Raw genomic sequence first — 25,890 nt, forward strand, 5'->3', positions numbered from 1 at the left:
CCAAAGCAAGTCGAATCACATCTTGATTATATTCTCACTCTCCTTTATATAAATATCTTTACCATTTTGAAATATGAAGGTCGTAGAGGCAGCCTTCTAGTCTATTATATCTATTCCAAAACTGAGAACACACCATTGATGTTGGATTACAAGATATGTTTATGTTTATTTGATACAGAAAGCATATTATCCTTTATAATATATAGCAAATAGCAGACATCGGTATGCATAGAATTGGGCGATCGATGGAGCTATAGACAACATTTTTTGCTTACTCGCTGAGTTGGCAGGGCGCAAAAAATAGGTTCTCGAGATATCACTAAGCTTAAATAATTAACATAAAATTTCATCCTCATCATCGTCGTAGACTTCCTCATCATCAATTTCATCATCTTCAGCAGAACTAATCACAAATTAGAATAAAAACATTTACAACATGGGGCATGTGGCATGGGAATGGAAAGAAAATCAATTTGCGATGGGTGCAGGAACCGGAAGTTCCGATGTAGGTCTTGGATTAGAGATGGGAGTGGTGTGAAATTCGATTAGAGATGGGAGAATGGTGAATGGTAAATGGTGGTGCATGTACGGGTGTGTCTATATATTCAGTCATTGCCAACTAATCCCGGCAGGCAACGTGATCCGAGGGTGACCAGGTGCACATGCCATCGTTGCTATCGTAGGTGAGACCCTTGGGGCAGGTGTATTCCCATCCGACGATGCCGCCGGTCTCCTCGAACCGGGCGCAGGAAATGAACTTCCGGCAGTTGAGAGGATGCGGAAAATTGCCCTGGGCTCGGCACTCGATGATGCCCCTGCCATGTACGATTACCTTCGGCTCCGACTGGGATTGGGATTGCAATGCGGACTGGGACTTGCTGCTGCGGCGCCTCTGGCCACCCTCCTCGTAGTCCAGGGCCGCTGGGTAGTCGTTGCGCCGACTGCTGGCGGTAGCCGTCACCAGGGCGGGCTTACTGGGTGGTCGGCTGTACACTTCGATGTACTTGTGAGGCCGGCGACGACTCTGCTGGCGGCGCGACAGGGGCGGAGCTGAGTGTCCGGCCCCAGGGTTTCCAGTTGAGTAGTAGGGCGTGGCCACTGTGGTGGACTGTGGCCGACGTGGGCGTGGCACTAGCTGGCGACCTGTAATAAAAGGGAAATTGGATCGTCAGAGAGGAGAGGCCTTTTCTAGTACTGGGGAGGTGTTGGGGACTCACGTATCCCCGGCCCAAGGGCCAGTGGTGTGGCTGCGGTGGTGCTAGTGGTGCTGCTGCTGGTAGTGGTGCTGCCACTGCTGGCGACACTCTCGAAGGGTATCTGATTGAAGCGGCTCGTGTGGATGCTGGATTTGGCCACCTGATCCTCATCGTCCTCGTTGGCATACAGATTCGTGGTGGTCTCCGTCAGCGCTGGCACAATGGTGGTGCGCGTGGCCGGGGGAGGTGTGGTGGATATCAGGGTGAGGCGGCGCTTGAAGAGGGGGTTCTGGGTGCGCGGCACCTCAGTGGCTGCGGTATACAAAAAAACATCTATCATTTCCAAGACAGAGCGTGAGAGAGAGATCGTCGTGGGAGTAAAAGAGAGAGAGAGAGAGAGACATTGGTTGTACACATTTCACCTCTGCCACTCTGCTATCGGGTGGCCACACCAGAGCCTATCCGTATATTAAATGGAAGGTCGGAGCGATGCTCACTGCCGTACCTTCTCTTTAATATATCTTCAGGCTGAGGCTGCCGCTGCCCCTGTTACTGTAGCTGCCACTGCTGCTGCTGCTGGCGTCGCTGCTCTACTCACCACTCTCATCTCCGCTGCTCGCTCCGGGCGCAAAGGTCGTCAGTCGACGCGTCTGGAACTGGCGTCGCAGCGCAAAGCTCGCTGGCTGGAATTTGTGTTGCTTTTGTGTGATGTCATTGCTGCTAGCGCTGCTGCTGCTGCTGCTGCCGCTGACGATCGCTGCTGTTGTCTCTGCAGATGATGAGCTTTTGGCTTTAAGCTTACTCAGATAACCGTTGCTATTGCTGCTGCCTCTGTTGGCACTGGCCGCTGCTGCGACTGCTGCAGATGTTGCCCCAACAGCAGCTGCTGGCGGAGTTGTGGCGGCTGTTGCTGTTGCTGCTGCTGCTGGAATTGTGGTTGCTGCTGCCACTGCTGGCCTGCTGCGCAGTCGATTGTATTTAGAGGTCGTTGTTAATTCTGCAATTTGCGTGGTCGTTGCTGCTGTTGCCGCTGCCGCTGCCGCTGCCGCCGACGTTGGCGTATTGATAATGCGCCGGCGCACACTCAGCACGGGGCGCCTCGAGACGTTGGCAGTTGTCGGCTGGCGCAGCTGCCGGTCGGAGGTGCGATTAGCGGTGATTAGCGGTACATGGAAAGAGAGGGAGATGACAGCAAGCAGAGTTCCAGTTAGTTTTCTATTGGAAAGGGTATTTAAAGGGTATTCACTTTTTATCGCGTGTGTATTCTACTTTTTCAGATTTTTATGTGATACTTTTTGTGTAATATTTGTGGTACATTATGTGATTTGTGATATTTTTTGTGACATTCTTTATCTGTTTGATTGTGCATTTTTCCTGGCGGTGCAGTTTTCACAGCTCAACAACAATTCAAAAGCGCGCTACATGCTGATAAATAATAGTAAAACAATAAAATAATTAATTCATTTTAATCAAAGTATACTTTTAGCATTACATAGTATTAGTAAATGTTTCAACTAAAAAGAAAAGAAAAACTAAGCAATTACTAACATTTGTTTGTACAATAAATTGTTAGGCATTTTGGCGTTTGGTTTGGCTTTGTGTGTGTTGTGTTTTGTTTTGTTTAGAGAGAGTTTTTCAGGAGATCCATAAGCGAAAGACGTAGAGAGAAAGATATCTTTGGAAGTATCAGAAGCCCTCAGAGAACCCCTTCAAAGTACCCCCAAAGCTGTACTTTCCATTCCTATTCCTGTTCAGATCTTAAACGTTTAAGCCTTCCAGTGTTTCAGTAGAGCACAGATGAAGAGAAAACCTTTAAAGTACCCCTGTACTGAACGCTATATTTTCTATTCCATTGCCAGTCAAGTGCTATAACGCCCGCCCCCCCTCTTCCATTCGATTTGATTGAATGCGAATGTCAACCACAAACGAGAGCACTTGATTATTGGGAGCAACAGAAATAGCGAAAAATGCAGTCAGACATTTTAATTGAAGGACGTTGGAGTGCAAAATAAATACCATTCGATAATAGATGTGGAAAAATACCCAAGCAAAATGCCAGTTGCGTTGCGAGTAATTTGTGCTAGTTTTTTTCTTTAGGCTTCTGTTGTTGTTTTTGTGTCCGACAATGTTGTTGACATTGAAAACAGCTCCAAGAAGGAGACACAAAAAGAAATAGAAAACGAGTGAGAGAGAGAGAGTTTCTCTTCAAGAGCTTTGATCAATGGCCCTCGACGCAAGTGTCAATGTCGCTGGAAGGGCGATGATGGAAAGACACAGCCATAGACATAGACAGAAATACATATACAGACACGCCTCAAGACAAAGGCTTGCATAACGGAAACAGACGACGCAAGTTTATCTCCAAAGTGTGGCACACGCATATGATTATCTTTTGAGTGGGTGCCGGGGCTTTTGGGGCTTTTAGGGCTGGGCAGATGGATGACACACTTTCATCGTTGTGGAGGAGGCGGAGGGGAGGTTCAGAGAGCTTGCATAACAGAGTCCGGTGCTCATCGCTTGAAATCGATTGGAAGATTGGAACGCAGCAGCAGCCTGCGGCCAGATCTGGTATTTGGCAACTCTGCTGTCGACTGCATTCCAATGTGATTGCATAATCTCGGAGCGCCAAAGCTGCTGCTGCTGCTGCTGCTGCTACTGCTGTAGCAGCTGCTTTGCAGGCAGATGCGCGCTGTCAAACTGGTTGGGAACCTTAATTAAATATTGTGCAAGCCCCCGTCCCCCCCCCCCCCCCCCATCATGATGGGCGTCGTCATCTGCGTATCTTGTTTTTTTTTTGTTTTGTGAAAGTTGCCTCTGGGGCGGACATGTGCAAATCAAAAGACTCAAGAAACAAGAGTGAAAGCGCGCCCCTGGAATGGGAAGGGCTCTCTGTGGAATGGGAGTGAGAGCTTCCTCAAGGTTAAGATGCAGCTGCAACGAGAGAGAGAGAGATGGAGAGGGAAGGAAAGAGCACGGCTTTTCATTTGCCTGATCAGGGGAGAGCGAAGAGAAACAAGAATGTAGAAACGAGAGTAGAGTGGTTGGAAGCTTCTCTTTGAATAAGCTTTTCTTTGGAAAGCTTTGGAATAGATTCGAAAGAAGGTTTGCTTATCTTTGGATTCTTAAATGGAACCGCTACACTTTGATCTGTACTTCTCCTGCTTGACATTCAAAACACAGACGGAAGAATAAGGAAAATAGTTGGAAGATGCGGTAATCTTTCTTGGAATCTCCCACTGGGAACTAACGCATTGGCATTAAACTCGCGGACAAGACAATGAGAAGACTGGTTACGGGCATTGTTTGGGCTTCTTTTTATTATTTATTATTTTACTGTGTCTTTCAAATTGGATTTTCATGCACTCTTGACATCCACTCGACGATTTCAAAGACAAAATCTCACGACGCCGCCGGCACCGTCTCGTCAAGACACTTGACAAACCATTGAACCGTTTTAATGTTTCTCACGTTAACGACTCTTTTTGTCAACCTGATTTCGGAGATTTTTTTGTATTTTTGTCAGTTTTCAGTTTTTTGGTGTTGTTTTGCGGCGCGTGATTTGACTTTTGGCAATTATCATTTGAGGGGGGAGCACGGTGGAGGGGACTACGTGGAGTAGTTCCAAGCAAACCGACGACAATTACGATTATGAAACATGTCTACCCTGTCTGCTCAAGTCTTTTGCAAATTGTTTTAATGTGAACTCGTTTTATTTTATGTTTTGTTTGCTCTTTTGCGCTGACTGACTCTTTGCTGACTTTGCACATCTTGTGCGGTGGATCCAACGAAAGTTGAAACCGATTATCCGGACAGGCCAGGGGTATACATAGTACATACATATGTTATGTACCCATATGCACACAGCGAAAAATGTTCAGCATTTCGAATGACTTCGAAGATGCAACAAAAAAGATTGCATCCAAAGAAGGTATACAAAATACCAAAATATTTATGGCATTTTCGATTCAAAAGCAATCGGTAACCGGTGAAGGTTGAGTGTGATAAAGCAAAACGAAGAATATTTCAACCAGTCTCTTTGACTATACGAGTATAATCTTTGTATGACAATAATATGTAATACTATCCTGATTTCTCCCTGTGCACTGGCTTTTAATGAGTGTTTCTTTTTGCATAATCATGAGGCATGAGGCATGAGGCCACTTCATGAAACGATGACATTTCATAGCAAACATTGGATCCACAGAAGAGACCAAGATAATGTGATTCTACAGGTGACATTTGCTGGCAGTCGACGCTGGGGGATTGCCTCACGGCATCTAAAGATTTATGAAAACGTTCTTCTTGCAACTTTAATGATCTAAATAAAACTCTTAGAAATCCCTAAAAAGCTATCTGTAAATGTAGAAAATATTATGTGTTAAAATAATGTGTTCAATAAAAAAAAATGTATTAAAATATAATAAAATATATACAAATATACAAAATTTGGGAGATTTTTTACCATTATGTATATAGGGATTATTGGTATTGGGGTCAGGTCTTTGTGTTCTGTTGTGGCTGATGTTGTTCAAAAAATATATGTGGTATAATTGGTTTCTTTTTGTTCATTATTTTATTTGTTGTGCATAAATATTTTACAACTAGAGCTATACTTAAGATATTTTTTCGGATAGGGGAAACGAAGAGTGTGGAAAAATAGTGGAGAGGAAAAAATAAGAGGAAGAACTGCGCAAACAAAAGAAAAATTTTAAAGATCGTTAAGGTACTTTAAGGTAAATATATCATCCACTGGGGGTCGAATTGATTGATTGATTGAACCAAGGAAAGACTTTTCGTATCTGCATCGTGGAATGTATATATGTGCGTTTGTGTATGTGTGTTTGTAAGTATATGTGTATGTATGTTTGTGTGTGTTTGTTTTTGTTTAGGTATGGCAGCTTGAAGAATACGAATTGTTTAAATAATATATTAAAAAAATATATTTACGAGTATAGAAATGAAAGTAGAAATAGAATATTCCGAAAAGCAGGCAGCACTTGAAAATGGGCAATTTTGGTTTATGTTTTCTGAAGAAATTTGGAAAAATCAGCGCATAAAAATTGTGTTTGTTTTTTTTTTTGTTTTTGCTGTTAATTCAAAGACAAAGCAACGCAGCCAATTATTTACAAGGGACAGTGGCAGGCAGCAAGGGGTTAAGCTTGCAATGGGTTAAACGCCCGAAAAAAGCTCTCTTCGTGGAGTTCTCAGGGGTGCGTTCTCAGGGGATAAGACTAGAAATAACTAACTACGTGTTGGGGGAGGGGGTGTTTTGGCGGCCCTACTGAGGCGGCACCACTGTGGTGTCGTCTATCGATGTGGTTGGGCCTGTGGCTGGGGCTGTTGTTGTTTTTTTGCGCAGTCTTCGGCCACGCCCCTTGCGACCCGCCTTCTTCTTGCGGTGCACCACATGGGTCTCTGTGCTATAGCTGACTATCTCGCTCACGCTTCTGCCAATGTTGTTGTTGGTGGTTGTTGTTGCTGTTGTTTGTGTGGTGTTGCTGCTGCCATCACTGTTGTTGTTCGACAGCTGTTGTTGAGTGTTAATTGCTGTTGTTGTGTCTTGTCCACTAATAGCGCCACTGCTCGACGGCAGCTGTTGATTGTTGTCAATTGGGGTTGTGGTTTCTAGTTTCTGTTCTTGTTGTTGTTGTTGTTTTTGTTGTGTTTTGTGAGTGTTGGTGTCGGGTATTGGTGCCTGCAGCACTGAGGCATGACGCACAGAGAATGCTGAATTCGAATCGTTGCTGGTGGTATCGGTGGCATCGGTAGCATCGGTGGCATCAGTGGCATCGGTGGTGCTCGTTTTGGCACCAGCGCCTTTCGACTCGGCCAGCGATTTCTGCACCTTGCTCAGTATGACTTTATCAAGATTGGCTATCGAGATGACTAGGGGAGAGGATTCGTTGGATTCGGGACGCAGTAGGGGTACAATGGGTCTTACGTATGTGGCCTGGACGGCAGCAAAGGTGGGTGGCACCACCGTGGTTTCGCTTTCGCTTTCGATGGTCGTTGGCTCCTCTGTATCATCCTGGAGTATGCTGTTGCTGCTCAACTGCTTGCCCTTGCGGGGCGAATCGAAGAGTCCCTCCAGCGATATGGTGGATGTCTCCAATGCACCACTGATGACCTCCGGCAGCAGGGACTTGCCACTGCGATCCGCCTCTGTCTCTGTGTCCGCTTCGTTAAGAGGCAGGGTGTTCCTCACGGGTGCCGAGGGGCTGCGGTAGGCTGTGGGCTCGGTGGGCGTGTAGTCGGCTACGGTGCTGTGACCATCGTTGATCTGAATGGCGCTGCCATCGACCAGATGTACATATTTCACCACACTGATCTCGCCCAGCTGCTCCACGTGGGGCAGCGACTCCACCCGCAGCATGCCGAAGTCCTGCTGATTGGCCTTGGACTTCCGCTGGGCGGCCTTGGCCTGCTTTGAGTTGATCTCCACTATGCGATTGATCTCGATCAGCTTGTGCTTGGGCTCGGCAATGCTGCTTCTGTGCGACGGGGCCTTTGGCGGCCTAATTGTGGAGGTGGAGGCCGTCTGTTCCTCAACCTCGCCCTCGCCCTCGAGCAGGGTGAAGACATGCAGGAGGGTGGTGGCCGGCGGCGGCGATTGGGTGGTGCTGGTGGAGAGCTGTGCTTCCTGTGGGGGTGAAGAGGGGGCTTCATTAGCATTTTGGGTCTCGTTGGTGATGGTGGGTGGTATCTGTGGTGGAGGTGGTGGTGCGGTATCTATTTCTATGGATGTTTCGGTTGTTGCAGTGTCTGTGGTGTTGGTGTTGCTGGTGGTGTCTGGCTGTGTGGTGGGTGGTGGTGTGCTTGGTGTGGTTGTCACATAGCCCTGATCCTGTTCCTGTTCCTGTGCCACCTGCTCTGTCGTCTCCATCTCAGTACCAGTCTCCACCTCCGTCACTGCTCCCGTTTCCGTCTCCACCTTCACCACCTTCGGCTTGAGTGTCGTGTGCTTCTTGCTGTTGATATCGAAGATCTTCTTGTTCCTGGCATTCAATGCATCGATGTTCAGGTCCTCGATCAGGGAGTTCTCGCTGGCCGTTTCCGTGGCCTCTGTGGAGGGCCCGGTGTACTTTCTCTCGTAGCTCCTCGTGTTGCTGGGAATGAACGGTGCCGGCTTCAGCGGTGTCAGCGGTGTGGTGCGCTCATAATCGCTGGCCACTGGCCGCAGGGTCAGGTTGGGCGTGGCCACGCCCGGTGGCCGATTGACCACGCGGGGTCGTTTGGTGGCACCGCCAAAGCGATTGCCAGAGCCATTAGCCGTCGTGGATCCTCCCCCACTGAAGTTGGGCTTACGAACGCGTGGATTGAAGGGCACATTGCCGCCGGGACCAGTGGCCCCACCTGCGGTGGGGGCATAGCTCGGACGACTGCCGGGCAGTGCGCGATTGTCCTTGGGGCGGTAGGGATTATTGAACTTTGGCTTGGGCGTGCCGCTGCCTTCTTCGATCGTTTGTGGCTTTGCCTCCTCCTCTTCGTCCTCATCCTCTTCGTCGTCTTCCTCCTCCTCTTCGTCCTCCTCCTCGCTCTCCTCGTCCTGGCTCTTCTGTGGCTTCTGTGGTTGTAGCTGGGTCCGGGCTTTGGGCACAAAAGGCCTCCTCAGGGCTCCACCGGCGGCACCCAGCGGGCGATTATTCAGCGGCTGCTCCTGCTGCGCCTCCACAGCTTCCCCGCTCTGTTCCTCCTCCTCCTCCTCCTCATCATCATCATCCCCCTCCTCCTCCTCGTTGTCCCCTCCTGCCTTCTGGGTCTTGAAGCGGTCGGCTCCGGGCAGACGGGATCCTCGAGGATCGCTGCGCACGAATCCCTCTCCCCTATTGCGGACACTCGAATTGAAGGGATCGAAACGTCCGTTCTTGCGCCGCACAAACTTCGGTGTGGGTCGGGAGCTATTGAAGCTGAGTGGCGCCTTGGTGGTGCCACCAGCTCCTGCTCCTGCTGCGGCAGGTGTATAGGGTCTTCTGGCCACCAGCTTCCGCTTGAAGAATGGCCGTGCCGAGACCTCAGTGGTTGGCGCCTCATTGCTCTGATTGGACTCGGATTTCTCCGATGATTTCTGTGACTTGTCTGACTTCTCGGCCAGCAGCTTCTTCAGGCGATCGTTGATTACTCCTTGGTCGCCATTGCCCCGCGCCTGTTCTGCTTTCACCTTGTCCCTCAATCGCTGCAGCTCCGAGACGTCCTGATCCTCTGATCCTCCTGTCTTCTGTGCGAGTCCCGCCTTCAGGCGTGTGCTCAATACCCCATCGAGGGGTTCGCCCTTGGCCTGCTGCTCCTTGAGGCGTTGTCGCAGATTGAGAAGATCGTTTTGGTTTTGGTTCTGGTTCTGGTCCTGGTTATCGGTGGTTCCTGTAAATCGCGTGTGGCTGGGCACAAAGGGTTTACGGGTGGCCCCATCTTCGGAGGCCTCTTCAGCACCAGCTTCAACACTGGGGGAGCTGGTGGTTTCTACGGGTCTTAGTTTACGCACAATCTTACGGAAACGCTTGGTATTGGTATTTGTGTTGTTGGTGTGCACTGTGGTGTCGGTGGGTGTTGTTGCTGTTGTGCTGGTGGTGTTTACTGTGTTGGTTGTGTGGTTTTCTGTTTCAGTGGCGCTATTAGTGGCTGTGCTGTCTGTGGTATTGATGGGTCGTCGGAATTTCAGTACGCGAATGCGCTTTGGCGTCGGCCTGCTGCTGGTGGCTGTTGTTGCTGCCGTTGTGGTGTCTGTGTCCTCTGCCTCTTCGTTGGACTCTTGGCTATCCTTATTCTGTTCATTCTCCTCAGTCTGCTCTTCATCGACTTGGGTTAATTTAGTTACCTGCTGCGATCGCTGGCGCACGCCAAAGGCCAAGCGACGTGTTGTCGTTGTTGGTGGCACTACTGGGTTGGTGCTGAGGCTGATACTGCTGGCTGTGGTGGTGGTGGTGCTGCTGCCGCTGGTAGCTCTGCTGCGGCTCAATTGATAACGATTCTGAAAACGTCGTTTAGAATTAACTTCATTACCTAGTACAACACTCGAATTTGCATTCACATTATTCCCAATATTATTCTCATTATCATTATCATTTTCATCCCCTGGACCTGGACTAGCATCGTTTTCATTCTCATTCTCATTCACATCATCATCACTATCTCTATCCTTAGGATTAACCTTAACAGTGACCTGTTGCTCTTGTTGTTTCGTGTGGCTGTTGTTTGCATAAATGTTTGACTGGTTTTTGTTTTGGTTTTGGTTTTGGTTTTGGTTAAGCTTGAAACGATTAAACAAATAATTGGCTACGGTGCTGTTGCTACGACTATGACTAGCCACGACATTCAGTGCTGGTGCTGGTGTTTTTGCTGTGGTGGTGCTTGTGCTTTGGTTAGTGTTAGTGGTGCTACCATTTACCCTTTTGCTGTTGCTGTTAGTTTTGGATACCTCTACGGAACTATCATCTTCATCCTCCTCTTCATCCACATCCGCTTCAATCTCGTCCTCTTCATTGTCGTCCTCGTCTTGTTCTGTTTCTGTTTCTATTTTTGTTCTAGTCTGAGTTTGGGTTCGGATTTGTGTCTTTGTCCTGTCAGTTGCCGGTTGGGGTGGTTGGGGGGTTTTCTGTCTGCTGGCAAGCAATTGACTCAATCTCGTTGATGTTCTAGGTGTCTGTTCGGGCTCGAGCTGCTCCTCCTCATCGTATTCCTCTTCCTCTTCCTCCTGCTCCTGCTCCTCCTCCTCCTCTTCAGGCTCTGGCTCTTCCTCCGCTCGATGGTATAGATTCCTATTGAGGGCCACCAGATTGCGCCGCGTACTGGAGCTAATCCTCGGCGGTGCCGCTGTACTACTGCGACGGGTCGCAAAGCTGACCGGCTTTAAGGCCCTGTGGCGATTCGTTTGAAGGAAGCCAGCACGTGCTGTGGAGCTCTCCACACGCTCATCGCTCTCCTCGTAATCGTTCTCGTTCTCGTTCGCGTTATCGTCATCGCCATCAGCGCCGGCGGTGGTTGTTGTTCTGCTTGTTGTACTATACCGAGTACGTGAGCGGTTCAAGGCTGCATACGGACGACGTGTGGTTATCTCTTTATCATCGGCATCGTTCGTTGAACCCCCTCGTTGAACCGTTCTGGCGGTGGTTGTTTGTGTTGTTGTCGTCCCATTGAAGCGCCGGCGTATCAGAAGTGGTCGCCGTGGAGAAGCCGACACACTGGCGGCGGTTGTTGTTGTTGATCCACTGTCGCCTTGATCAACTTCATTGTCATTGCTTTGGCTGCTTAATGGTGGTTCCACTGTGGTTGTTGTGCCATTAAAGCGACGGCGTATCAAAAGCGGTCGACGTGCCGTGGGTCCAGCTGGTGCTTTTGTGCTGCTCGGCTCTATTTCGTTGTCAAGACTGTCATCGGTGGTGGTTGTTGCGGTGGTTGTTGTTCCATTAAAGCGACGCCTTATAACCAGCTGGCGACGTGGTATTGTTGTTGGCCGCTCGCTGTTGGCCTCAGTGGTTGTCGTTGTTGTTATTGTTGAACTGACTTCTTCATCGGAGATCTCATTGTCATCGGGTTGTTCGGCCACCAGCTCCTCATCCTCATCCTCCTCCTCCGTCTCCTTCTCCTCCTCAGTGGTGGTATCCACCTGTGGGTTGGATTCTTCTGTGGAGTCTTCAGTGATGGTTGCCATTTCGTCGTTTTCCCCCTTTGTTTTAGGTTCGATTTCATTGCCTGATGGTATCTCTGTGGTTGTTGTTGTCACCCTGCGATTGAGAGCCTTGTAGGGTTGTCGTGTGCTTTTACTAGTGGTTGTTGTTGTTGTTGCTGTTGTCGGTTCTGTAGTTGTGGTTGTCGTGGTTGTACCGCGATTCCTCAGTCTGTTTAATGTTGCAAAGCTGCGTCTTGTGGTTGTATCCGCTTCCTCGTCAACTCCAACATCCACTTCCGCCTCTTCTTGCTCCGCTTCCGCTTCTGCTTTGGTGGCTGGTCTGATTGTTGTTGACCGACTGCGGAAGCGTTGGGGAACGCTGTAGGTTCTCCTCGTGGTTGCTTCTGCTGGCTGCTCCCCGGATACCTGCAGCCTGGTGGACAGCGTGAGGCGCGTTCGATTGAGCTTCGTGTAGGTGCGCAGGCCCCGAGAATCCTCCTCGCTTCGCTGAGAAGCCGCAGCGGCATCGCTGGTGGCATCGTCCAGCAGCGAGATGCTGACGATCTTTGAGGTCTCGTTCGACGAGGCCGTCGTCAGTGGTATGGTCTTAAAGGTCTTGCCCCTGCGTTGCGACTTTTCAACCCCATTCTCATCATCATCATCATCATCATTATCGTCTTCATCGATTTGAGCGGTTAGCTCTTCGTCATCGTTGTCGTCCAATGTCTCCTCACCTGATCCGACTAGTTTTGCCCCCGGGTGTCCTACTGTGACCCGGGGGTTTTCAATAAAAAATGACCGAGCTCGGCATTGATCTCCTTGGCCTGCTCCATGGCTAGGCGGTGCTCCAGTGGCTCCTTTTCAGTCTTCTCCTTCTCCTCTTTTTCTACCTCCTCATCCTCCACTTCTACGGAATTATTTAGCGTATCCCTGGCGCTAACATTGAAGACATCGTGGATCTGCTGACGGATGTTCACAGTCCCATTCTCAATGTCCGGCGGTGCCGGGGACTTGTCTATATACGTTATGGGGGAATCCTTCACATACTGATAGTACTTCCGGCGGTGGTAGATGGGCAGCGATAGCTGCTGCTCCTCCTCGCTGGTGTCCTTGTCCCCCCCCGTGACTGCATTTTCTCCTTCTGTGGCACCCACTTCGTTTCCCGACTGCAGGCGGTTCAGGGCGCTATTCAATTGCTGCTTCAGAAGACTCAGATCCTCTGTGGTGGCTGCCGGTGGCTCTTCTGTAGTGGTACTAGTAGTTGTGGTGCTGGTGGTGCTGCTGCTTCTCAGTCGATTCACAAACCGCTGCTTGGCTGCTGAAAGTTGATCTTCCGTGGAAGATGCTTCAATGGTTGCTTCGGTGGTTGTCGTTCCTATAGGTCTCCGGCTGAGCACACGTCTAGTGGTGGCAGATGTCGCTGTTGTTGGCGCCTCTGTGGACGATGTCGCGGGCGATGGTGCCTCTGTGGTGGTTGTTGTGGGACGCTTGAAACCAGCAAAACCGCTGCGACGAGTACTGGCCTCAACTTCAGGCGAATCTTCGCTGCGGGTGGTTGTTGCTCGTGTGCCTGCTGTGGTTGTTGCTGGTCTCTCTGTGGTGGTTCTTGTGGGTCTTGTTCTGCGTTGAATGGCTCTAGCTGTGGTGGTGCTGGTGCTGGTGTGTGGTACCTTCTCTACCCCTGCCTCTGCCTCTATCTCGTTGCCAGCCTCGTACTCAAACTCCTCGACCTCCTCATGCTCGATGGTCTCCTTGGGTTTCTTCAGCAGACGGCGTCGTGTTTTTGTCACCGTTGCCTCTGGTGGTGGGGTCTTCTTGCGCTGTCCACGCGATGAAAAGTCAAGGGCCAGCAGTGATGACAGATCGTTGCTCTGGAATCGTACTGTTCCCCGATTGCGGGTAATTACCCTCTGTGTGGTGCTCGGAGGTGGTGCATGGCTCACCTCGTCGTATATGTACTCGTACTCCGCTGGCTTCTCCTCCACAGTCTTGGTGTGAATGCGCTTGACCACCTTCTGGCCGGCGTCCAGGGTGCGTACATAGGTGGTGCGTGTGCGCGTAATGCCATTGCCCAGGGACTCGGTCTTCGTCGAGGTGCGATTGCGCACCGTGCCACCGTTCAGTGGTGCGCGACTATGGAGTTTGCCAGCTTCTTTGGCTTCTACCTCTACCTCTGCTTCCTCCTGGTCTGCCTTGGCTTCCTGCTGCTCCTCTTTTGATGCTGGTGGTGATGCTGCTGCTTTTAGTGGTGCTTCTACTGCTGCTGTGGGTTCCACCCTTCGGGACTCTTGGTGGTTGTACTTCGATCTCTTGTTGGCATCGGCAGCTAGCAGGGAGGAAAGATCCCCTTCCTTACCCTGGGGCCTGAAGCTGCCCCGCACTAAGACGCGACGTCTTGGCAAGCCTGTGGTTGTCTCTGGTTGGATTAGCTCCTCTGGGGTGGTTGTTGTTGGCGTTGTGGCTTCTGTGGTACTGGGCGTCTTGTTGCGGAAGAAAGAGCGTTTTGTGGTGGCCTCCGTGATTGTTTCCCCCTGCGTTTCTTCGCTTGAGGAGCTGCTGCTGTTGTTGTCCGCTTCAGTGGTGGTTGGTGCCGAAGTTGCTTCTGTGGTGCTTGTCCTGCTGCCACGGAAGAAAGAGCGTCGTGTTGAGGGCTCTTCTTCTGGTGTATTCAAATCATTTTTCTGTGCTCTGGTGGTCGTGGTGCTGCTGCTCAAGGGTGCCTCAGTAGTTGTTGTTTTACCCCCTCGAAGGAAAGATCGACGTTTTGCGGGTTCGGTGGTAGTTGTTTCACTGTTTTCCGTTGTGGTTGTGGTGGTGCTGCCGTGACTGAAAGAACGACGACCAGGTTTCACTGTAGTCTCGAGCAGCTGAGACTCTGTGTTGCTTGTGCTACTAGCTGGTGGTTCAGTGGTGCTTGTGCTACTTGGAGTTGGTTCAGTGTTGCTTGTGCTACTAGCTGGTAGTTCAGTGGTGCTAGTGCTTTCAATGATATCGGCTGCAGTTTCTTCAAAAAAGAACAAGGTGGTTTCTTCCACAATAGTATCGTCTGTGGAGCTGATAGCAAGTGGTTCAGTGGTGGTGCTGCTGGAGATGGCTCCAGTGCTAGTGCTGCTGAAGGATGCTTCAGTTGTGGTGCTGCTGGCGGATTCTTCAGTAGTGGTGCTGTTGGAGGATGCTTCAGTGGTGCTGCTGGGGCTGCTGTCGCTGTCTTCCATCGATGGGAGAGTGGTTACCTCAGCCAGGTCCAGAATCTGTGGCTCAGGAGCAGCTGCCGTGACAATCTCCGGTGACTCTTGTTCGGTCGCCGTGTTGCTGTCATCCGCATTGATGGAGCTGGCGGCGGGTGCCTTGGTCCTGCCACGTGCCGCCGCTGGCAGCTCATCGTCGATCACTTCGGCTGCCACATTCTCGTCCTCGGTGGTGGTCTCCACCACAATCTGTCCGCCTCGGGAAATGGGCTGGTAGTTGCGTGGTGGCCTCGTGGCCCCCCCCAAATCTCTCACGAAGCTCGAGCTGCGCCCGGCGGTGAGGTGTGCGGCCCCCTCGGTGTCTCGGCTAATGGCCTGGTACCGGATCTGCTGGTCATTTGATGAAGCTCCTCCTTCTCGGCTGGCAGTGCGTTGAATGTTTTTATAGTTGCGCGAGCCCGAAGAGGAAACGGAAGCTGATGACTCAAAGGCTGCTTCGGACTCTTCTTCCGCAGAATTCAGTCGGCGACTGCGGTATTTGGAGGGCAACTGCTGCTCCTCGTCATCGTTATCATCAGCGGACAGCTGCTTGCCGGCGTACCTACGTGTGTCCTTGTCCTCGCCGGCCAGGGCATTGGGCCCCGTCCCAGCCCCAGCTCCAGCCGGACGTCGTGCTCCCGTGGGTCGTCGCACCGAGCGCCAAGTGTACTTGGTCTTGGTGTAGATCTCGTCGGCATCTGCGTCATTGTGGGGTTTACTTATAATAGTTCTAACTACGTCATGCCTTAAGCTATTGCCACCATTACCATCTACGTCTACATCTACATTTTGGTGGTGCTGTGGTGCACTGGTTGCGGTGGTTGTATTGATTGTATTGGTGGTGGTTGTTTCGGCGGTAAGACTGGCACTCACCTTGGGCCTATCCACTTGGGATAGTCGTGTTTTCTTCACTACATTCACAACTGCATCTGTTATCTGTTTATCGTTTGCGTTATCGTTATCGTTTTTGTTTATCGTAGTGGTGCTAGTGGTTGTGCTTTGGACTGTGGGTCGTGTGCGCCGTCTGGGATAACCAAAGGGTCTCGGACTAGATACGCTACCCAGCGTATTCGGGTTAGTGGTGGTGGGTGGTTCTGTGGTTGTTGTTGTCTGTGTCTGTGTGGTTCTTTGTGGTTGCCTTCTACCAGAGTAGGTGGTTCTAATGCTATTTACGTTAGGATTGCTAATGCTATTCAAACCGTTTCGACTAGCATCGATCGCAGCTTCTGGATTGTTGTTGTTGTTTGTGGTTGTTGTTGTCGGCGTTTTAGCTGTGGTTGTTGTTGTCACACGCCTGCGATTGGTGGTTGCATACTTTGTGTATTGTGTCTTGGTTTTTGTTACCTCGCTGTCGTCACTGTCGTCCACGTCCACGTCATTTCGTTCGGTGTTGCCAGTGATTGTGGTTGTTGTTGTGGGTGGTGTTGTTCCCAGTTCCGTCTCTGTTGTCGTTGTTGTAGTACTGGTGGCTACGTCTAGGACTAGTGGGATAGTGGGAGAGGCATCGCCCAGTGGTTCATCGGTTGCCAATGAGTCTGAGTCAATGCTGGTGGATCCTAAAATAGGTGTGGTTGTGGTTGTGGGTGTGGGTGTGGGTGTGGCTGGGGTTGTGGGTGAGGTATGCTGGGTGTTAGTGGTTGAAGTGGTGCTTTCAATTGGTTCAGGGGTTTCGTTAGTTGTGGTTTCTGGTTGGGTGGTGCTCGGTGGTTGAGGTTGAGGTGTTGTGGTGCTTTCTGCTGTTGTTGGTATTGTTGGGTTCTTGTTGTTATTCTGTTTCACATTGTAGCTGCTGTTGTTGTTGTTGTTGTTGGTGGTGGTGGTGCTGGCCTTGGCAGTCTCTGTGCCGTTGTTGGTTGCTGTTGTGGTTTCTGGTGGTGTTTCTGTAGTGGTTGTTGTTCTACTGCGACCAATGCTCGCATATTTACGTGTGTTTTGGTTGTGGCTTGTGAGACTTTGTTTGCTCTGTACCGTGACATTTTGCTGCGGTTCATCCTCCTCGTACTCCTCCTCATCCTCCTCGGGATCTGCTGCAGCATCCTCTACATTGCCGCTCTTCGTGGGCCTTGTGCGTTCAAAGTATTTGTAGCTGAAAGTAAAACGTGAGAGTCGGACATTTCGGATGTTTTAAAGGAAGATTCTCACCGATTGGTTGTCGAACTCAAGATGGACTCCGTTTCCGTGCTGCTGGTTGTGGTTGCCTCCGGCCTCTCGGTGGTGCCACGTCCACGCGTCCGGCTCAAGGTGGCATAGGACTTCACTTGGCTGAGCGACTGCACCACCTGCTCCTCCTCCTCCTCCTCCTGGGAGGATTCTGCGGCTGAGGCCGCTGTGGTTGAGGGTCGGGAGCGTCGCAAGCTGGTATACGATGGCGTGGCGGCACTGATGGGTCGTCGGGTGGTGGTTTCCGGCTCGGACTGCTCCTCGACTGCTTCCTCGGACTCTGACTGGGCCTCGGACTCACCCTGGCTCGACGAACGATGACGATTGATGGTCACATATTGCTTTCGCTCCTTCAGGAAGCCATCGAACTCCGTGAGCTTCTCGATGCCCTCGTTCTGCGGTCCTTGACGACTGTTGCCCCTCAACACCGAGGAGTACTTGGAGTAGTTGGCGTTGGAGTTGGAGGAGCTGTTGCTCTCGGTCCTGGTCTCTGGGGCTGAAGCTGGAGATTCGTTGATCTTCAGCCGATTGCGCGTGAAGGAATTGAGAGTACCGGGCCTACTGAGCACGCGATCGTAAAGAGATTTGCTAATGGTCGAGGGTGTGGTCGGGGCACCGCTGGCGGAGTTCTCCTTTAGCGTAATGGAGCCGTCCTTGTTTCGCAGCAGATGCTTCTCCAGCTGCTCCACGCCGCCCACCTTCCGGATGAGATCGATCAGCTCTTTGATCACCTGCGGATCCTCTTCCCCTGGCGACGGCTCATCGTCGCTGACGCTTCCCTCCTCCTCATACTCCAGCTCATCTTCAGCGGGTGGCGCTGCAGTGGTTGTGGTCGAGGTGGTGCTGGTGCTGCTGGTGGTGCGTGGTGCATAGATGGGTCTTGCTGGCGGGGCCGCTGTCACCCGATTGGGTCGCACTGTAGTCGTCGTTGTCGTGGAGGTCACTGGTGGAGACGCTGTGGTGGATCTACGAGGGAGATTGAGGGGGTTAGAGCGTGTTCATGAGAGAGACTGCCCAGACACTCACTTCTTGGACTTGCATGGCACATTGCGGGCAAAGTCACAGGAATCCGCAGCCGGATTGAAGTACAGTCCCGAGGGGCATGTGAACTGGTGGGCCACGATGCCCAGGCCCGAGGGGCCGCTGTCCAGGCACCAGTAGTACTTTTTGCAGTCCCGCGGATGCTGGAAGAAGCCCTCCTCCTCGCACTTGAAATCCGAGCCCGGATCGGGGGTGGTTGGCGGCGCTGGTGTTGTCGAGCCCCGGCCTCCAATGTACAGCGAGGAGCCATCGGCCTCCGTCAGCCTAAAGGTGGTGCTGGGAGGTGGTGGTGCTGCTGTGCTGCTGGTGCGACGTCCACCGCTGGGACCTCTCCTCGAGCTGGCCGGCGTTGGGGCCTCTGTCTTGGCATTCAGGCGGTTCCGATTCTGTACGGCATTGTCGCGACTGCGGGAACGCGAAGGTTTCTGTGGTCCATTCGACTTGGCCACCTCGTTGATGCCCAAACTGCAAGGAGGGAGGATTGGTAAGAGAGTTCGCTTAGTGCCCAGAGGCACTCGACAACCCACACATACCCAAGAGCATCCACCATGGCCTCCTTGGCAGCCTCGATCAGGGGATATGGCTTGCCGTTGCACGTGCCACGGAAGTCATCGTTGTCTATGGCCCAGAACATGATGCCGCCCAGGCCGTGAGCAACCACATACTCGGCCTTCTTCCGTACCATGGCCTCGTCGTCGTAGCCCACCCACTGGTTGCGTCTGTAGGCATATGGACCCATTACATTGGCATTCGGCTGCACCACCGTCCACTCGGGGTCGTCCTTGAGCGTCTGACAGATCTGCAAGTGAGTGGAGGAAGATGAAAATGATTCACTTGATTGGGAGGGCTTAATAGCCAAACCACCTCGTAGTACGCCAGATAGCCCTTCTCCCGCGTGGCATCGCCCTGTTCACCGGGACCCTCCGAGGGGGCTCCCAGCTCCGTACTCTCCTCGTTGATCAGCGTGTAGGACCGGCCATAGGTGGGAATGCCCAGCACGAGCTTATCCCGATCGGCACCCGCCTTTAGGTAGTACTTGATGGAGTAATCCTGAAAAGAGCAGATCATCATTAGAATAGTGCCTCTCAAGATAAGCGGCTCTGTCTGGTGCTCGTACAATATTCAGCTCTGCATCGTAGTTGTACTCGGAGTCCTCCTCCAGAGAGTAGAGCGGGGCGTGGTGGTTCACAGAGGGCTCGTGCGACGAGTGGAAGTCGTAGGTGAGGACATTGAACCAATCCAGATACTTGTTCAGCTTGGGCACGTCGTAGCCCTTGTCGATGTACTCAATGCCCGCTGGCACGGCCATGGTCAAGAGCAACCGAGTGCGTCCTGTCTTCTGGGCCTCGCGCTCGAACTCCGCCCGCAGCTCCTGGACAAACTGGGCGTAATTGTCGCGGTCACGGGACTTGCCGCCCTCCCGATGGGCCGGATACTCCCAGTCCAGGTCGATGCCATCAAAGTGATTCTGTCGCAGAAACTTGAGGATATTCTTGATGAACTGCTGGCGACGCTCGCCGCTGGCCACCAGTGGAGAGAACCGGGAGCTGGCCTCGTTCCACCCTCCGATGGCAATCATCGTTTTCAGCTGCTTGTTGTAGGTCTTGAGGCCGGTGAACTTTGCATATCCACCTGGCAGGGGTCAGGGGATGGATGTAGACAGACAGGAAATTAAAATCGAGTTGAATTAACATGGGATGGTGGATGGGGCTTACCCTGCTCAATGTCCTGGTACTTGTCAAAGGGCTTCATCTGATTGTCCTTGGTGAATCCACCGAATGCGTAGACCAAATGTGTACACAAATATGGATTAATGTTCTGCGGGTTGAATTTGGCCGTACCCGGGCGGTAGACGCTCCAGTTCGTGTAATAGCAAACGACACGACCCTCGCTGCTGGCCTCTGTTTTCGGATATCGAATCAGGTCGGATTGAAATTATATCTTGTGTACGAGTATCATTCGGAAACCCTTTTGTAGTGGAGCACTTACCATTTATGCAATATGCGAGTGCGCAGAGCAGGAAGAGCGTTTGCCAGGCCGCTCCACGCCGGAACTGCAATGATGCAAAATTAAAAGAACCAGAAGGAACCATTTGTTAATAATTGTTACACTGAGAGAAAAATTAGAGGCAGAAAGGCAGTAGAAAGAAACCAGCCCATCACTGGTAAAAGAGTATTTCGAAACTCCGCCGAAAATATGTGGCAGAAACTTTTATCAAGAATCATCTTTTATATGGGAGAAAATAGTAAAGGAAAACATGTCTATCAAAACACCAAAAACAACCAGAGAAAGTGAACTTGTGCTTATTTAAATGGGGAAATTAGTTAAGTTTCAATCAATTCAAAATAAATATCGGGACAAAACTGCATGGAAATGTCAAAATATAAGTGAAACAACTTTTTTTACAATTTGCAAATCCCTCTGGGGTGCAAATCTATTGGTATACATATTGTAAATGTAAGTGTAATCTGGGTGTACGTAATTATTTTCGCTTTAACTTGGATCTCAAGGCGGAAGCAATTATTATACTGGCAGGCAGGTTGGCAGGCGGCAGCAGCAGCAGCATTGACACAGTGACATCGATGGACAGATCCGCATAAATTTGGGCGATACACAAAAGACAAAAGATCATCACTCGAAAGACTCGAGCTCGAAACTCGAAAAAGTTCCCATGAAGGTCGGCGTCTATCAACAGCATGCGGCTTACATAACCCCATGCTCGTACAAGAGAAGAGATGATCTGTGGAGATGAATTCCATATGCAAATTGGACGGAATTGATGAAATGCAAATTCAAATGGAAATGCAAATGCAAATGCCATTGGGACGGACACGCCCAGTTTGTGTTACGAGTGTGTGGGGAAGAAAACTTCCTTATGTTTTCTGCTTCGGCATAACGCAGAAATTAGATCATCCATAGGGTTACAGTCTCCAGTGTCTGCAGTCTGCAGTCTGCAGTCTCCAGTCTCCAGTCTCCAGTCTCCAGTCTCCAGACTCTGTGACTCATGGCTCGTAAATACACGGATATTTTAAACGGATTTTCATATTAAAATGCCAAAGTGTTACAACAGCCACAATGGGCCCAAAATCTGTTTTGGGATTTTGGTCAGCAACACACAGCAGAAAGAGAAACAGCTTGAATTACATAAGCAGCCAACAAAAACAAAAACTTGTTGCCCCTAGACGACTTCGATAGCGAGTGTGTGTGCGTGTTAGCCATGCCGGTTTTTTTTTTGCCCCAAAACACACACGTGCGTGCTTGCGTGCGTTGCGTGCGTGCGTCTGTGTGTGTGGTGTGTGTGTGGTGTGTGTGTGTGTGCGTTCATTCATCGAAGTGAATTGTACATGAAACAAAATTGATCAAGTCCCCATGTAAAACATCATCGGGCAGCGAAAACATCTGCCATGAAGACATCTCCGAACAGGTTGAACCATCATCCACGGCATCGCTTGCCGTGTGGGCTCTCATAACTAATTAGCAAAGCCCCCAATGCACAGTCGCAGATGAATACATACACACTCGTACTTATATTGTGATATTTGTGTACATGGGGGGGGGGACTCTACGAATGAATAAAAAGTGAATTTTTGCTAATCAAAAAGTCTGTCGGGCCCGAGGGCGAAACTTTCTATTTGTCAAAGGTCTCTGCTGAATCTGCTGAAAGCAATTATCGATCTAAAAATAACCTAAATCATATAATACTCGTACATCATGTTCCATCTATATTCAAGGAAATGTACCTGACCTGCGAAAGCTATCAAGATACGATTTTTGTTGGGCGGAAGAGTTTATTCCAAGAAGGATATTCATTCGGGTCTGATAAATATCAACAAAATACTGGAAACAAAAAACATAAAAATTTTCGAAGAATAATACAAAAAAAAAAACTCTTGAAAGATCTTCATGTGGGAGACCAAAAGAATTCAGACGGCAATACTAAAATGTCGACTAAAAAAACCATTAAGAAGGAGAACCATTTTATCCGAGCACAGAATTGTGCTCTTTGTGCACTCTTTGAGACCCCAATTGGAGCCAAAAAGCAATGATTTTTGCAATACAATACTCGTATGCGTATGCGGTATAGAAAACCCATCAACACACTCTCTAGTGAGGACTTGAAGCTTTCCCCCTTAAGCCGAATGCCGAATGCCGTATGCCGTATGCCGTATGCCGTATGCCGTATGCCGTATGCCGTAAATCGCAGCCGTATCCATATCCGGCAAGTGGCTACTTGGCCTGTACTCAAGGCATTCTATGGATATGGGGGATATGGGGGATACGTGGAGCGAGTATGTCTGCAGAGGGTAATGGCACATTTACCTACTGAGCGTTCAGACATTGATTGGGTCATTGGACCAAAACCCAGCATAGAGCTAAACAAGAAATGTTTATGGAACTCTTTGGCCATTTACATTTATATATAGCCATCATTTACATGGCTTTCAGTGCTCTGTTGCTGTGGCTGTTTGCTGTTGCTTTTGCTTTTGCTGTTGCCTCTTACGCATTGCTTAACATTTCTTTATGGCAGCGACTGCAGCAGCTGCTTACATAAAATTGCATGCCAAAAAAAAAAAAACAAAAAAAAGATCGAGTATCCACAAGAAAACAACAACAACTTGAATGAAAATGAAATGACAACAATTTGGATTGTACAATGCGCATGAGCACTCGCATTGATTGGCCGCCGCGACTTGGCTTGACAAATTTGTCGATTTTACGCAAAGTGAACACAAAAGTGCCACCACCAACCACAACAACAACCACCAGGCGTCTGCAACACATGTACCTAAAGGCAAATGCCACATTTGATAGAGTTTTGCTCGGGTTTTGGTCTTTGAATGGGGCTACTTTAGTCTATAGAAGGTATCGCTCTTCATGGAGCATACTTACCATATATGTACATATGTATCTTATTGAGCATTACAAAAGTAAGGAATCAGTGCATCCTACAATCAGACTTGCTAGACTTCATAAGCGATGGATAGTCTAGAAAAACCCAGTACTAAATCCAAAGAGTTCTTAGAGGAAAAAAAACTTGAATCTTCTAAGCCGAGTGACCAGCATTAGAGTATCGGAATCTTCGGCTTTGCTGGCACTATTTATCGCCTGGTTTTCGGCTTAGTTTCTGCATCTTTTAATGGCTGCGAATGGCTGGCAATTAAATCTGGATCTGGATGGACAGGCGGCAGGCAGGCAGCCAGGCAGGTTGTGTGATTTGATGTGATGTGTGTTGCTGCAGGGCGCCCCAAAACACACACAGCACACCACTGCAACTGCAACTGCAGCATCAACTACAACTGCAACAGAGGCAGCGGGCCAAAATTGAGAATCGTTTTTGGCCGGATTTACAGCCAGCGGCTGTAAAAGACTGCGGCACAATTTATGGACAAGTTGTTGCTGCCGACGACGACGACGACGACGCAGACGCAGACGACGACAAGTTGCAACACATGAAACGATACAAAGGCAGAGACAGATCAACTGTGGCACATATACGAGTACTCGCCTGCAACTGCAACTGCAGCTGGATAGCCCGTTGCTTACGTAAGGCATCGCAGCATTACGCTGCTAAAAATACAAAAACAAAAACACCACAAATATTGCGTACATATTTGCAATTTCCCAGAGGCTGGACTGGCTGGCTGGCTGGCTGGCTGGTTGTTTGCTTTGCATAAAATCTGGATCTATTGGTAACCTTGAATCACGAGAGAAGAGAAACCGCTTCGGAAAAACCATTCGGTCCGAGTAGTTGCTCTCGAATTGGGAACAGGTCGCGCCGGACAATGGCCTCCGCGGATCGGATCGGGGGCGAGAACCGGAGTCCATGAATAGCGAAACCCGATATCAATGGTAGATAGATATATGCATGCATACATATATATATAGTAGATGCTGCCTCCCTCCGATAATATGCGCCCTTAATGCACTCATGAATGAGCCTGGGAGGCATGTATTTGCATCGCTTGAGTGCTTCGAATACATATGAATGCCAGTTGCACTCATTCAAAGTACTCGTAAATTACTGTAGGCACTGTACTCCAATGAATAGCCATGAATCAGCGTCAGTATGTGAATGAATCATGAATGAAATGTGAAATTTTGGTTCAATCAATCTTGGTCCAAACATTCCACAGACAAGGCACGGGCTATTCACAAATCCCTACCTCAGTGCAGCCTGCAGCTGCATCTCACGTGCACTCATAGTACTCACACTCGCACTCACACTCGCACTCATTCACATTCCATGACCGGCTATATACGAGTATAGTATGTATTCTGTAAAGTTCAGTTGGCTTTAGCTGCAACTTAAAATTCAAAGACGGTTCCGCTCCATCTCTCGTTCTCCCTGCTCTTCGGCTCCTCCCTGGCTCCTGTACCGCCGGCCTGGCATTGACTGGAAATTTCCGCTGCGGCACGTAGAATGTGCCTCACGTCATGTCACGTTTCACGTACCGCCGCGCGTCACAATGTCAACGCCCCACAAAAAAAAAAAAAAAACAAAACAAAAAACAAACAAAACGTACAAAAAAAAGAGTGGCAAAAGATCAATGTCTGCCATGAGTTGCGTATACGCCCTGTGTGGATTAGGGAGTGGGTGTGCCATTAGGGGGGAGAGGGAGAAGGAGAAGGTGCGGCCCCAAAGGCTGAAGAGTCTTGCAAGCGAAAACTTTTGGCATTTGAAACCATTTCGCGGGATCTGGAGCACCATGCATCTGTCCGGCACTCCATCTCCAATCCCGAGGGTGTGCCCCTGTGTGCTGTGCCTGTGCCTGTGTGCCCCCAACAATGGCCCCAGCCACAGATCGGGCGATAACTTGATGCATTTAACTTTTGCATTTAGCCGGGATTTATGCCGTGCGAAAGCCAAGCTCTGAGCATTGTTGGCCAACATCAAGATTACCGTGCGAAAGATTTTGCTTTGCGGTCTTTCAATCTTGTCCCCCGCTTTTACCCCATTTGCTAGGGTTTTTTGTCAGCGCCAAGCGCCAAGCGCCAAGGCATTTTCAATTAAGCAATCGAAAGCCACGACACGACCCAAAATCTGAATCATGGCCAGCGGCTTAGTTGGCCCAAAAGAACAAACAACCAAGCAAGCAAACAAAGACCCATGCACCATGCACAGGGCGAAAAGCGGTGCTCGATCAAACTGTGAATGAAATGCGGAAGTCTTTGAATGCGATGCAAGGACCCAAGCAAGAAGCCCCCTTCAAAGTGAGGATCGGATGGGAAATACCTTAAGAGAGAATGAGAAGATAGTGTCAGGAATTCTTGGAAAATATTTCTTCAGACAAGTTGATAAGGTAAGGAAAAACCCATCAATTCTTAAGGAAAGGAATTCCCAAAGTTCTCTCTCTCTCTACTTTTCGAGACTATTAGCCTTTCAAAAGGATATGTAGTTCTCCTACGACTAATTATTTCTGACAGTGCATGTCCAGCGATGTCACGACTCGTATGAATGGTTGACCGAATCGTTCGCATGAGTGAAAAGCGGATTGACCAGGCCAAAACACACACACACACACACACACACGCAAAAATTAAAATACGTAAAGTAGCCAATTATGGAGCAGAAGTCATCCAGTCATTGACTCCGGAGTGGCTTCGGGGGAAACCAGTTGGCCCGGACTCGACTCTCGGCTTGGATTGGCTTTCCTTTGACTCC

General features: G+C 49.9%; 1 protein-coding gene across 14 annotated transcripts in view; it reads right to left on the bottom strand.

Moving 5' to 3' along the window:
* Positions 1 to 141: 141 nt before the first annotated feature.
* LOC108164581 (flocculation protein FLO11) overlaps positions 142 to 25,890 on the bottom strand; it is a 34,387-nt gene continuing 8,638 nt past the window's right edge. Inside the window, exons 3-15 of one of the 14 annotated variants that reach the window (XM_033388485.1) lie at positions 20,217 to 20,280; positions 19,943 to 20,128; positions 19,345 to 19,859; positions 19,092 to 19,277; positions 18,761 to 19,026; positions 18,213 to 18,692; positions 17,169 to 18,152; positions 15,900 to 17,112; positions 10,009 to 10,161; positions 7,138 to 7,836; positions 1,795 to 2,326; positions 1,218 to 1,529; positions 142 to 1,143 (exon numbers count right to left, since the gene is read on the bottom strand). In XM_033388485.1, the coding sequence (XP_033244376.1) occupies positions 620 to 1,143; positions 1,218 to 1,529; positions 1,795 to 2,326; positions 7,138 to 7,836; positions 10,009 to 10,161; positions 15,900 to 17,112; positions 17,169 to 18,152; positions 18,213 to 18,692; positions 18,761 to 19,026; positions 19,092 to 19,277; positions 19,345 to 19,859; positions 19,943 to 20,128; positions 20,217 to 20,280 (6,114 nt within the window). In that variant the 3' untranslated portion in view covers positions 142 to 619. Of the gene's footprint in view, positions 1,144 to 1,217; positions 1,530 to 1,794; positions 2,327 to 5,883; positions 12,439 to 12,566; positions 17,113 to 17,168; positions 18,153 to 18,212; positions 18,693 to 18,760; positions 19,027 to 19,091; positions 19,278 to 19,344; positions 19,860 to 19,942; positions 20,129 to 20,216; positions 20,281 to 25,890 lie in introns of those variants that run through there. The other 13 variants (XM_033388476.1, XM_033388493.1, XM_033388495.1 and 10 more) reach the window with 13 other exon arrangements.

The sequence above is a fragment of the Drosophila miranda genome, chromosome XL (assembly GCF_003369915.1).
Source record: "Drosophila miranda strain MSH22 chromosome XL, D.miranda_PacBio2.1, whole genome shotgun sequence".
Classification (NCBI taxonomy): domain Eukaryota; kingdom Metazoa; phylum Arthropoda; class Insecta; order Diptera; family Drosophilidae; genus Drosophila; species Drosophila miranda.